The sequence below is a fragment of the Myotis yumanensis genome, unplaced genomic scaffold (assembly GCF_028538775.1).
Source record: "Myotis yumanensis isolate MYYU_CA2020_CCGP unplaced genomic scaffold, mMyoYum1.0.hap1 SCAF_5, whole genome shotgun sequence".
NCBI lineage: Eukaryota > Metazoa > Chordata > Mammalia > Chiroptera > Vespertilionidae > Myotis > Myotis yumanensis.
In genome coordinates, this window is record NW_027223756.1 from 74,262,414 (window position 1) to 74,277,307 (window position 14,894).

General features: G+C 38.0%; 1 protein-coding gene across 9 annotated transcripts in view; it reads right to left on the bottom strand.

The window, feature by feature from the left end:
- Positions 1 to 14,894, bottom strand: part of HMBOX1 (homeobox containing 1) — a 210,251-nt gene that overhangs the window by 67,199 nt on the left and 128,158 nt on the right. For all 9 annotated transcript variants that reach the window (XM_070415513.1, XM_070415509.1, XM_070415512.1 and 6 more), the window contains exon 5: positions 6,361 to 6,471. In XM_070415513.1, the coding sequence (XP_070271614.1) occupies positions 6,361 to 6,471 (111 nt within the window). The remainder of the gene's footprint in view (positions 1 to 6,360; positions 6,472 to 14,894) is intronic.

Here is a 14,894-nt window from a genome sequence, read left to right on the forward strand (position 1 = left end):
AACACAGGGAGGCTGCAAAAATGAAGAGACAAAGAAACATGTCCCAAATGAGAGAACAGAACAAAACTCCAAAAAAAGAATTAAACAAAATAGAGATAAGGAATTTAACACAGTGTTCAAAAACACTGGTTATAAATATGCTCAATGAACTTAGGGTAAGAGTAGATGAACTTACAGAGAAACTCAACAGTATAAAAAAGGACATGGAAACCATAAAAAAGAACGAGTCAGAAATGAAGGATACACTAACGAAAATGAATAATTTACAGCCCTGGCCAGCATAGCTCAGTTGGTTGGACATCATCATCACTGAGAAGTTGCCAGTTTGATTTCCAGTCAGGGCACATGCCCGGGTTGTGGGCTCAATCCTTGGTAGGGGGCATGCAGGAGGCAGCAAATCAATGTTTCACTCTCATATCAATGTTTCTCTTTCTCTCCCTCTCCCTTCCTCTCTCTTTAAAAATAAGAAAAAAAAATATTTTTAAAAAGAATAATTTACAGGGAACCAATAGTAGAGTAGCTGAAGCTGAGAACCAAAACAGTGATTTGTAATATAAGAAAGCAAAAGACACCTTTTCAGAACAGCACAACCCCTCCTGCCCACGCCACCCCCCCCCCCCCAAAAAAAAAGAGAGAAAGAAAAAAACAATCCCCAAAGTGAGGATAATGTAAGGACCCTCTGGGACAAATTCAAGCATACCAATATTTGCATCATGGGGGGCAGAAGAGAGAGAGCAAGAAACTGAAAACATATTTTAAAAAATAATGATGGAAAACTTTTCTAACCTGGTGAAGAAAATAGACATACAAGTCCAAGAAGTGCAGAGAGTCCCAAACAAGATGAACCCAAAGAGGCCCACACCAAGACACATCACAAGTAAAATGCAAAAGGTTAAAAACAAAGAATCTTAAAAGCAGTAAGAGAAAAGCAGCTGGTTACCTACTAGCTCCCATAAGGCTGTCAGCTGATTTCTCAACAGAAACTTTGCAGATCAGAAGGGATTGGCAAGAAATATTCATAGTGATGAAAAGCAAGGACCTACAACCAAGACTATCATTTAGAATTAAAGAACAAATAAAGAGCTTCCCAGACAAGAAAAAGCTAAAGGAGTTACCACCTCCTAGCTAGTATTACTTGAAATGTTAAAGGAGAGAAGAAGTGAAGAAAAAAAGATAAAAAATGTGAATAAAATGGCAATAAATAACATATTTATCAACAATTGAATCTATAAAACAAAATAAATGAACAAGGAGAACAGAAACAGACTCATAGATACAGAGAACATTTTGATGGTTGCCAGATAGGAGGGGGTTGGGTGAACAGGTGAAGGGATTAAGAAGTACAAACAGGCAGTAACAGAATAGTCATGGGGATGTAAAGCACAGCATAGGGAATACAGTCAATAATCCTATATAATAAAAGGCTAATATACAAATAGACTGAACAGCCCTAACCGGTTTGGCTCAGTGGCTAGAGCGTTGGCCTGTGGACTGAAGGGTCCCAGGTTTGATTCCGGTCAAGGGCACCTATGTTGGTTGTGGGCACATCCCCAGTAGGGAGTGTGCAGGAGGCAGCTGAATTGATGTTTCTTTCTCATCAGTGTTTCTAACTCTCTATCCCTCTCCCTTCCTCTTTGTAAAAAAATCAATAAAATATATTTAAAAAAAAAATAGACCAAATGGCGGAACAACCGAACAATCGGTTGCTATGATGTGCCCTGACCACCAAGGGTCACACATGGAACATGGTGGGCGTTGGCAGCAGAGCACGGAACATGTAGGGCCTCAGCTGTGGCGGGATGGTGGAGGTGAGCGGGGGCGCCAGACCAAGGCAGGGCGCTGGTCACTGTCATTGGGGCGAGCCTCTGGTGGTTATTGAAAATTCTTTGCTTCTGCGCACTGCGGTCCACCTGGTGCTTGCACCTGCTGCCAGCATTGGCCCCAATCGCCCCTGAGGGCTTCTCCACCTCCCCCTGCTCCTGAGGGGTGATTGGGACCAGCAGCCGTTGCTTGCACCCGCTGCTGGCGCCAGCCCCAGTCGCTCTGCGCCATCAGCGAGTGCAAGAGGGGCTGGTGCTGTCAGCTCGTGACAGGGGGCTGGAGGCGGCAGCGGGAGGGGCCGGGCAGGGGCACGGAGGATGAGCCAAGACCTGCCCCTGTGCCCACCACAGCCTCTCGGCCCACAGTTCCTTTCAAGGTGCATGAATTCGTGCACTGGACCCCTAGTATTATGATAACTATATATGGTGTCAAATGGGTATAAGATATGTTGGATGATCACTTAGTTATATAATGTCTAATCACTGCAGTGTACACCTGAAATTAATACAATGTTATATGTAAACTGTAATTGAACAAAAAATAAAACTGCACTTATCCAGCACTTACCTTTAGAAATAATTCTATAGTATATTATCTCTTATAATAAAGATTGAAATACAAATAAAATCTTTAAAATTAAATTTTAATTGCTAACATCCAATTACTGTTTATGCAATGAAAACTACCAACTGAATTATGAACTCATTTTTCAAATTATGTCCTACAGAAAACTTGAGAACTCAGAACCAGTATAGATTTGATTTTCAAATTAAAAACAAAAACAAAAAAAGCAAGCAAACAAACAAAAACCACCCAGAAAAAAAGGGATAGTTGGCAATGCAACTTTATTGAACAGCAAATGCATATGATTAGGGGAATTTATTCTTAACAGGGGCACTATCTCCATAAAGAAAACAGCTTCTCATCAACAGCTGGATGAATGATGTTAGTCCTTTCCCATTTTTCTTGTTTCAATGCCTTAGTTCCAATTTTCTCCAATTTCCTGCTGATGGGTGAACCTAGCTCTGGTTCCAAGATAGCTTGAAATAGGAACTAAGATTAAAAATAAAACAATAATTTTCAGAAGAACACAATATCCACCTCAGTGCTAAAATCTGAATTCCAACAATAGTATTCTGCAGTGGGAAGTGCTATCAGATCAACTGCAAAAATGCTGCACCTTGGTCTCTCCTTCCTGTTTCTAGTTAATTTGTCTTCCTGGTATCCAAGTTCCTGCTTGGGACTGGAGCCCAGCCCTGAATCTCAGTGTGGAAATTTAGCACCACCAACTGTGATAAGATTATACATTAGGCATTGTTCTACGTGCCAAATACAAGTGACAAATCCCTTCTCTTAAGGAGGACGACTGCCTGACACAAATGACTAGTATTTGCCCTCCAAATTCTTCATTTTGGAACATCCTGACAATCTCTCTGGTGCTCTCTGGTAACCAATTTCTGGAATGTGACCAGGTCATGAAACCCCCAAGCACAATTCCTTATTTACTTAGCTGAACCCTTGCTACCAGCCAGCCTAAAGCTGCTCTATTAATTAAATAGACAAGTACCAAGCTCTGTCCCTCTTCATGTGATTTGCTCTGCTGTGAATTATGGAAGAAGTGCTATCTTTGGGAAGATTGCTGTAAGCTGAGATTGAAGTGGTGCTGTGCTGTCCTATACAGTAGCCACTAGCCCATGGGGCTATTCAACACTTGAAATGTGGCTGATTGGACATAGGTGCTTTAAGTGTAAAACATATATTGTATTTCAAAGAATCAGTACAAAGAGAAAGAAAGATTAAATGCTGAATAATAATATATATTTCTTAAATAAAATATATTAAGTTTAGCTATTCTCACCTTTTAAAATGTGGTTATTAGATAATTTAAAATTGCACATGTCATTTGCATTATATTTCTACTGAAATGTGCTAATTTAGAACATTTAACTAACGGCAGCAACAAGAGTCATTATTTTTGAGAGGTTTGTTATGTCTAGTTATCATTAGAAAAATATTTAAAAATGAAATTCCTTTGCAGAAAAACTGCCAGCTAATAAATGCTGAAGGAATGTTAGATTAGACTGTCACCATTTTGCGATCTCCATTGGAGCAACTGATTCAGATGAGCATCATCAAAGGATGCTAAGACTAGTGGCAAACAGTCCAAGAGGAGTCATTCAGTGGCAAAATTACACCCCGTAGATTATTTATAAACTGTAACGACAAGACCTGGTGACCACTGCTTTTAACAAATGATCAAACTTATCATATGAATAATGCTACAACCTGCCATTATACACCTCTGGATATGTGGTAAATTGAGGTAAACATTACTTAACAAGCATTTTGCCCCAATGTTTTATTGTGAAAATTTTCAAACATACAGAACAATGAAAGAATTTATAGCAAAAATCTGTACTCATACTATCTAGTATTTTACAACACAGTACTAACTTTATCACATTTCTTTATCATCTTCCTATTCATTTTACTTTTATGCATTTCAAAGTAAACTGCGGCCATTAACACATGCCCTCCCTAAATAATCTATGAAGTATTCTTGCCAAAAATGTTTAACCTAAATCTAATCAAGCCTCTAATCCTAACTTCCAGTTTATAGGAAATACTTAAAGAGATTGTCTTAATTGACAATAAGAGAAAACTAAAAATCCAGAATGAGACATTATAATATTAAATGATTTTAAAAGTTTGTCATGAAAAAAGTTTAAGTGACTAGATTTAAGAGTCTTAAAACACATAACAAATTCCAACCTGTCAACCTAAATCAGACACTATTCAATTTTTAAAAAGCTATCAAAGACATTCTTATAACATCTACAGAAATGTAAATATGGACTGGATATTAAATGATATTAAGGAATTATTGCTGGGGAGCACAAGAGACTTGGTTAGAAAGCTGTAAGGAGGACATTCCGAGAAAAGGGAAGCGTGTGGAAGGCCGCCTGCCCTGTTTATCGGAATTCCGACTTAGGGGAGCCTAAGGGGAGTGTGGAAGGCAGTGCCCCTAATTATTCCTTGACCTTTCCAAACAAGTCTGTGCGCGTGCAGACCCCTGGGTGTTTACTGGAATCCTTATGCTTAATCCCTGGATGTCCTGGCCTTGAGGACAATGTAAACACATGTGTCCTCCCAAGATTACTCGCCCTACTGACTTTATCTAAAGATAAAAATTCCAATAAAAGTCTAATGAGGCAGGCAATCGAGGCTGCCTGGCTCTTTCAGCTGGGCTGTCCCTTAGCCCTCTCCCCCACAGTGAAACTGTGTCAGAGTAATCTGTTCATCCATTGTTCAGGGGCTGCTGATCAGCCCCAGCAAATTATTATTAATTTTCTTAGGTATGATCATAGGAACTGTGTTACATAGGCAATTACTCTTTTTCTGGAGATGAATGCTAAAGAGAGTGTGTGTATGCATGCAAACATACATATATCTAAGTTTTTAATTAATTTATTTTATAGGAATAAAGCAAATGTAGCAAAATGTTAACAATTACTGTATCTAAGAAGAGGGTGAACAGATATTCACTGTGTTGGTCTTTCAACTTTTCTGTACATTGAAACATTTCAAAATAGAAACTGGGGGTCAGGTAGATAAAAAATTCACTGCAGAGAGGTTAATATGTTCTCTTCTGTTTTGGCCTGCCTGGGCTTTTCAGGTCAAGAATGTGATCTCTGAAAAATATCTTACCACAGACACACAGAAATATATGTCTCTATAACATTCTTTATTCCTGCCTCAGGGCCAATGCTATTATTAGCTAAGAGTCTTCAATACGCAATATTACAACTGGTAATTCAGTCTGTAAGCAAAGGATTTAATGCTGTAATATTACAGAAGACAGCTCAATCACAAGGTCAACTTGACATCAGGCTCACTGCCATCAGTCTGTTATGTGTAGATTGAGACAGTCTGTCACACAACTTCAGGTTTTACTTTATATACCACTTGTTAAAAGTATCCTGTACTAGAATTTGCCTATCCCTGGCAACCTCAGACACAAAGGTTTCTGTGATCTTTTTCCTTAAGATTTTATTCTACTTTCCAAAGTCATCTGGACAGCTTTCGCATAAGTCCAAAGACACACTTACTACCCAGGTAATTAGAATTGGAAAACCATTAGCAGAGATCATTGGATAAGGTATAGCATGGAGTAAATGAAAGTATAAGTTTATACTACTAAAACAAGATTAAAGAAAAAAAAAAAACTAGACATGGAATCTTATGTGTACCTATAGTTGAGAAAAAGAAAATCGCCCACTGACAACCATGACTTTTCTTTCAAACTCTTGTTAGAAATATCAAAAAACTGGAAACAAAGAGGCACCTTAGATGACATTAGACACTAAATAAAAAATTGGTACAATAGGGCTTATGTTTTGCAGTTTTTCTTTGGCTTAAAAGAAAAACAGTAAAGTCTGAAACTACCATGATGAAGACAAGGCAGCACATGGATTCAACAAAGCAATTAATTACATATGTCTCATTTCATATGCAATGAAAAAAGAAAATGATATTTACCAGGGTTTGTCTTCTCCAGTTGATACCATCGGTAAAATGCCCTTTTCTTCTGCTCACTCAGGTCTGATCCCTGTTGCAACAGCCAGTGAGAGATCCGGCTCTGACTGATACCTATGTAGAAAGAGAAACAGCTGTTGCAAGTAATGAAGTTGCGGGGAACTTAAGGAGGGTTCTCTTGGTTCTAGGTTACTGGTTCTTTATTCTCTTCTTTATAAGAAAGCTGCAACTTGAACAACTCTTATACTGGGCTTCTTGGTAAAAGCTGGCTAAACGTGCTAGGATATATTCAGAATTATCTACTAGAGGTCAGCATTTTATTAATCAAGATTTGAAAGTGGTCTCTAAAATCAATCTCTAAACCTGTTCCATAAATATGAGATACATGAAGAGATTCCTAAGTAACAGTTATTAATCTGATCAGAAATTGATTAGATTTGTGCTCCTACAACCACCACCACCTTCACCCCAATCCTGGTTTAGAATATTAGAACTTTTAATAGATATTGAAAAGAAAAAAAAAATCAAGCCAGCAAGTTTTACTACTAATTACCGATACTGATAAAAGTGTTAGGGGCTGGGAAAAAAAGAGGTCATTGAAAATGCTCTCTTCAATAAAGTTTCTGGCTTATTTGTTAATTCATTTGGGCATTTCAGATTCATTACCATTAGTACAGATAACTAAGAATTGGAAGACTTTTAGACTTCTGTTGCAATATGACCTCTTAAGAAATCTCAAGTGATAAAGGCAGTCTTCTAACACAGACTTTTCAAAAAACTGAACAGAATATAAAGCAGAAATTTTCAGCTATAAGTAAGAAGCTCTTGACAGCAATTAATTAGAAATGGGGAAAACCTCCACATGTGAAATTAAAAAAGCATGTCTAAAACTGACTAGTATGAGAATCACTTGCTCCTTCAGGTCATTATAGCTATTTCAAAAATGAATAATTTAACATACAACTGGCAAAGCAAAGAATAATACGAAAGATGAAACTGTCTTATATGTCCATAAGGCACTTTCTAAAGGACCAGTCAGCTATCAGAGAGGGTTAACAGTATCTTAACTCTCCCAAGGAATTACTTATGGTAACTGGATAGTACTGAATACCACCTGTGACAACACCTGTTTAAAGCTATAATGCACAACAGGAAGAGTGGTTATCATGAAGTAATCACACCCCCTAACATGAGAAGCAGGAGGCCTGGTGATTATATTGAACTCATTAAAAGCAAGCCCCTACAATTTCATACTTTTAAAAACCTATGTTAGAAGAAAACTTGTGGAAATGGGGGAGGGAAGCTTTGTTAAAAGACAAGTTGGTCTGTGAAGCAAGGTTCCCTGATTGGAACCACCTTTCATTTCCAAAGGGTGAAATTCAGTTTTCTAAAACCTAAGTGATTACATTCTCAAATAAATCACACAGCGGTTTTCCAATGGATTGACGATCTATGTGAAGCAGGTGCTGGCAGCCAGCACTCTATGCTTGTTCTAAGAGAATGCAAATTATTTAAAGTTGGCTGTCTTTAGCAATGCCTTACCACAAGTCCAGATTCAGATATTACATTACTTTTAAACAAGAGTGAAGAAAACCGTTTTCCACTATGAAATCAAAATTGATTTTCATGTCAACAAAATAAAACATTTTTATGTGGATTCTTCACATCAGTACCACACTACTCAAAACAAACAGAATTTGAGGAAAATCTTTTAAGAAAAAATAGACTATATCAGTTCTGTTACTTTCAGTATTGAATCTCCCCCACACAGTCAGATCGTACAGAATAAACACTGAGCCCACTAGATTTTAGTGCTGTCCAGGTAGTGAAGGAAGAGGGCAAAAGCCCATCAAAAGATTAGTTAAATTATGGTATACTCACATAATAAAAAAACTGGGCAGACTTTTAAAAGTAATGTTCTAAATCAGTCACCAAAAACAAACAACAACCAAGAAACAAAACCAACCAACCAAACACAAAACAAAACAAAACAAAACACGCCATCAATACCAAGTTTTGGCAAGGACACAGAGTATATGGAACTCTCATACTGCTGGCAGGAGGGTAAAATGTCAGGGTCATTTGGGAAACAATGGGGCAGTACCTACTAAAATTGACCATATGCATACCACAGGACCTAGCAATTTCTTCTTTTCCTCATACGAGGATATTTTTTCCTTGATTTTATTTTTTTATAGAGAGTGTAAGGGAGGGGGAGAGACAGAGAGAGAGAGAGAGAAACATTGATTGGTTGCCTCCTGCATGTGCCCCAACCAGGGCCAGGGATCGAGCCTGAAACCGAAGTATGTACCTTTGAATGGAATTGAACCTGCAACCCTTCGGTCAGCAGGCTGATGCTCTAACTACTGAAGAAATCAGCTAGGGCTTTTGCCTCTTTTTTAAAAATGAGTTTAGATTTGTTCCTTCCTGCACACATCCCAACTGGGGATTGAACCCAAAACCTGGGTATGTGCCTTGACTAGGAATCAAACCTGCCACCTTTTGATGTATGGGATGATGCTCCAACCAACTGAGCCACACCGGCCAGGGCAACCTAGCAGTTTCTTTCCTCAGTATATAGGACACAGAAATGTGTACATGCTGAATAGCAATGTGTTCAAAAGACGTACAAAAAGGCTCATAGTCCTCAATTTGAACCAACTCAAACACCCATCAACAGGAAAATGCATAATTGTGGTACTTATGCATTCTACTATAGTCTACTATACCAAACAGAAAAAGGACAAACTACTGCAATATGCAACCACGTGGATAAATCCCACAAAAACACTGTCTACCAAAAACCATCAGACACACATAAAAAAGCTAGGCACAGCTGTATGAATCAACTTATTTAAAACTAAAAGAGACACAATCTATATATATAAAATCCTAATATGCAAATAGATGGAAAAGAGGAACAACCAAACAACCAAACAACCGAACTGGTCGCTATGACATGCGCTGACCACCAGGGGGTGTGCACAGAAATGGCGGGTGTTGGCCACAGCGGGATGGTGGAGCAGGTGAGCGGGGGCTCCAGACCAAGGCGGGGCACCAGTCGCTGTCATCGGGGCAAGCCACTGGTGGTTACTGAAAATTCTTTGCTCCAGCGCTCACACCTGCTGCCAGCTCCGGCACTGCTCGCACCCACTGCCAGCACAGGAGCTGCTGCTCGAACCCACTGAAGCGACAGCCCCTCTCACATCCGCTGCCGATGCTGGAGCTGCTGCTCGCATCTGCTGCCAGTGCCTGACGCAGGTCCCGATGGCTCAGCGCCATCAACGGGTGCGAGTGGCAGCTACGGGCCCGAATTGCCCCAGAGGGCTTCTCCACCTCCCCCTGCTCCTGAGGGCAATCAGGGCAGCAGCCACTGCTCACACCTGCTGACAGCACTGGCCCTCCTCACACCTGCTGCTGGCACCAGCCCCAATCACTCCACATCATCAGCGGGTGCGAGTGGGGCTGGCACCGTCAGCGCGTGGGAGCAGTGGTGGCAGGAGCGGGGCTGCCAGCAGACAGGGGACCGAGAATCAGGGGCCGCGGTGGGAGGGGCCAGGAAAGGGTGCGGGTGGGCCGAGACCGCCCCTGTGCCCACCGCAGCCTTGCGGCCCACAGTTCCTTTCAAGGTGCATGAATTAATGCACTGGGCCCCTAGTTATCTATATGAATGGCTACCTATAACTAGGAGGGAGCAGGTTTATTACTGGGAGGTAATGTGAGGAAAGCTTATGCAGTGATCAGCACTATTCTTGATCTGGATCTGGATGGTGGTTATATGCATGTCTTCACTTTATAAAAGTCACTAAGCTAGACACTTTTCTCTGTATATATTTCAATTTAAAAAAAGATTCCCGACAAAAGATTTTAAAATTCTATGTAGTATTTAGAAAATAAAGTAAATGAATATGTATCAATATGGAAAGATGCCCATGATATAAATAAAAAGTATATAGTTTTATAAGTATAGCTACATTTACATAACCTTCATTCTGTTTTGTATAGTAACAAAAACTTATATACAGCCAAAAATAGAGTGGCACACTTCCTACACTGTAAACTCCATATTGTTTTTTAATCATTCTACAAATATGTATTAATTTATTTTATATTTAGGCTTCCCTTATAAACATGACATACTTTACTGGTTGTTTTATAAATACTGCAATTAAGTTAAACAACAAAGAAGTACAAAAAAAGTTAATTTCAGCCTTTCCTCAGCAGTTCCACTCTGAGGTAAACAATGTTATCTGTTAATATATATTGCTGCACAATTTTCTCTATACATAATTATTAATTTAATAAAACAAATGGAGAGAAGGTAATAAAGAATTATCCTTCTGTCTAGTCTTTTGTGTGAAAGAAAATAAAAAAGAACTTCTTCACTGTAAATTTAACTGTTCTTATATAATAAATACAGAAAATGAAGTAATAAAGCAGATAGTTTTTCTAGAAGTGTTATGAAAATTAAATATGTACAACACATTTTTTCAATGATTTTTCTCGGTTAGCAGCTTACTGATAGGCCAAGTTCTCTAACTCATCTTTCTGGGGCTCCTCCGTGCCTTTGGAACTTCGGGTGACCTTGGTGTCACAAAAGGCCTTGCAGCTTCTCTTTACTATCAGTTTTTGTGTTTCTCCTAGGGAAAAATGTTTCCCTAACTCTCCTCTTCCCACTCCTGAAAAAAATATTCTCCACAAGTTTTAACTCCTCACAAAGCCTCTTTTCTAACCTTTCACAGGGCAGAAGAAAAGAAAAATTTACATACAACCTTCATACATTGAGACTAAAACTAACCTCTGATTAATTTCTTTCCAATAAGAAAGTGATCACATTGGACTCAAAGGCCAAAAAAGCCTTTTGCCAGCCTCACTGAGATTCTTTTCTGAGCTTTAGCTCTATGAGGCTTCTTCTAGTTCCTCAAATGCTATGCTCCCTTCCACTAGAGGGCTCTCCACCACTACCCATTCTTGTCAAAGTCTCTAATAGTACACATTAAAATGGGTATTCTTTAAGAAGAGGAAGAAGAAGAAAAAGGTAAAGATAAAAATTATGAACAAAGAGACAACAAATACATATCTATCAACAAGTGAATCTAAAAATCCAGTGAATAAAAAAATGTGACTAACAGAATAAACTGGTGAATAGATTAGAATCAGGGGCATAGAAAGGGAGTAGACTGACAATTCTCGGGGGGAAGTGGGTGTGGGGGGTACGGGAAGAGATTGGACAAAAATTGTACACCTATGGACAAGGACAGTGGGGGGGGGGGGTAAGGGCACGGGGTGGGGTGGGAACTGGGTGGAGGGGAGCTATGGGGGGAAAAAGAGGAACAACTGTAATAATCTGAATCATAAAGATTTATTATTTAAAAAAATGTATCCTCTTCCTTCCACTTCCTGTGGAATGTGACACTACTGACCACTCACATCATCTTCATCCCTGGAATGCTGGCTACAACTCTCCAATGCAACTTAAGGAATTGCTTTGCTAGCTTCTTACATGTTAGTGTTCCTAGGTTTATATCTTTAAGCATCTTCTCTCTATACACTCTTTCTTGGTCATTTCAACTATCAACTATCAACAACCATGATTTAAAATATCATCTAAATGTCAGAGCACCAGACTGTTTTTGAAACCATTTGCTAGTTAACTTCATGAGAATTTCCCACAAGTCTTTAACACAGTAAACTTAACTCATTATCCTCTTCCTTTCAATCTGATCTTCTTCCGGTGTCCCCCATCTCAATTTTATCTTCTACTCTACTCTTTCCCCCAACTCTTAAATGCTTACTAAATCTAAAGTTTCCCTTCCTAAAATTCTCTTCATGTTTTCTCCAATCCTCATTCCTGCAGCTTGTAATCTCAGTCTCTTTTGTTTGGACAACTGGGCTAACTGATAAAAAACTAACCATTTAAGATCCAAAATTCTCACGATAAGATCCTTTTTAATTGGAAGATCATTTTACAGTTGAAAAAGTGAAAGGTGCTTCTTCAAGCAATTTTCTACTTGAGAAATGCAGCCATCTCTACAATTTTCCTCCCACAACTGTTAAGTTAAAATACATGCATGCATTCTCAACAAAAATAACTCACAAACCTGCAGATGAAAAAAAAAAAAGTCCTTTATCCCCAACCCTTCTCTTATTCTCTAATGTAAAGGTATTCTTGTTTATTTGATGTGAATCCTTCCAGACTCTTTCCTATGCATTTAATATATAAACATATGTGCACACACACACCTAGTTGTTTTTTAAACACACATTTGGAGTTATTCTCTACATAAGAAATAACTTGCATTTCTTACATAATGTCTTGGAATTTTCTCATGTAGTACATTATAAATCTTCATCATTCTAATAGCTACATGGTATTCTATACAATAACCCACTTAAATATTTGTTTATTATTGAACATTATAGTTGTTGCTAATGTTTTTCTATTATAAATGATGATGCAATGAATATTCTATGCATACCTTTGTGCATATGAATAAATACTTTGGGATGATTCACAGAAATAGAATTTTTAATTCGTACATTTAATTTGTTATAGGTACTACCAGACTTTACCCCATAGGTTGTACCAAAATTTTACAATCTCTAACCCATAGTCATGAGACATTCTCACCTTGGTTAAATATTACGAAACTTATTTTGAAAGTCTGACTTTCTCTTTGTAAACACAATACATGCTTATAATAAAAAGGAATTCTAAGCAATTCAAAGTAGAAATTTTCAGAGTAAAGCTAACTTTAAAAACCCATCTAAAATCTTACCACTTAGAAATAACTACACCCATTATAAAATCACTCCAAGCATAAAAGTAAACATAGAATAGGTAGAAATAATTACTAAAATGAGATACTATAGACAGAACTTTAAAATTAAAAGCATCAAATTTAGTTTGATCTGATTTTAACCCAAGAAAAAATATTTAAAATAAACTAGAGTGAAATGAAAGACTGAGGTTACTAAAACAGTACACTAAAGCAAGGAAAAAGAATTATACAAAAACATTAGGAGGTCAGAAGCATTATTGTCTAAGTTGTGGGCAGTTTCTAATGACTCCTAGCTAAAAAATGCGAAATTAGCAGACTGTGGTAGCCAACTTTCAAGATGACCCCTAATGATCCTCTTGGTCTTTCTACCTTTGTGCAATCTCCTCCAACAGTACTTCAGGGTTGGTCTCTACAACCAGTAGAATATGGCAGAAATGATAGTCTCTGACTTCTGGGATTAGGTCATGAAAAACATTACAATTTCTGCCTTACTTGCTTTCTGAGATAGTTGGTTCTGCCATGTTGTAAGACCATTCAATTAGACCTATGGAGAAATCCATGTGGCAAAGAAATGAGGCATTCTAACAGCTATGCAAGGGAGCCATCTTGGAAGTGAGTTCTCTAGCTTTAGTTAAGCCTACTGATGACTGCAATCTCTTGAGACACCATGAATAACCACGACCTCTCTAAACTGCTCCTGGATTCCTGACCCATAGAAACTGAGTGAGATAATGAAGAGTTAGGTTTCAAGTTGCTAAGATCTAGTGTAAATTTTATGTTGCAATAGAAACTAACACACATAGACTATACCTTCTCCATCTCCCTTCCCAGCCTTCACATCTAACTCCTGATATTTGGAAGTCATTTTCACATGGCCAACATTTACATTCTGTTCTGAATTCATAATTCCCGTAGTTGTTACTCATAGTTTTAGATTTAAATGAATTCAAGATTTACCATATACAGTTTCCCAATTCCTAAGCTCTGTATTTTTGTTTTTGAGGCATATTTTGCATATAATAAATTGCACTACTCTTTAAATGTATAGTTGAAGGAGTTTTGACACATGTATACATACGTGACTGTTGTTCAAATAAAAATATAAATTATTTTCATGCTCCCTAGAAGGTCCCTTTTATCCCCTTAAGTTAATGCCTAAATTCTATATTTTTAATTTTATTTTTGATTGGTAAGATTTTTTCATAAGCAGTTTTTATCAGTACAGGCATGTACCGCATAATAATGTTTTAGTCAATGACAGACTGCATATACAACTGTGATATACCATATAGCACAGTATGTAGTATGCTATACCATCGAGGTTTCTATGACGTTTGCACAACAATGAAATCGCTTAATGATGTATTTTTCAGAATGTATTGTAGTTGTTAAGCAGTGCATGACTGCCCGGGTTTATTGGTGCTGTATCCCCCAGTTCTTGTATGCATGTATTTGTCTTCCATGTTTATACTTTGAAGACAACTTTACAATAGAAATTTTTATGGGTTAGACTTTATTTCAAAGTCTATTAAATTGGAGTAACGTCAGTGAAAATAGTAGAGTAAGGAGCTCTGAAAAATCAGTACTCCATAAAAGCAATGAGAATAAAAGCTACTCTACTCTAAAAGTGCTGGCAAAAATGGTCAGAGTCAACTTTTTCATAACTCTGGAAATTTACCAAAGGCTTGTAACAATCCAAGGAGTGCCTTTTTTTTTTAAGCTGAATTTTAATAAGAACAGCTTTATGACATTTTG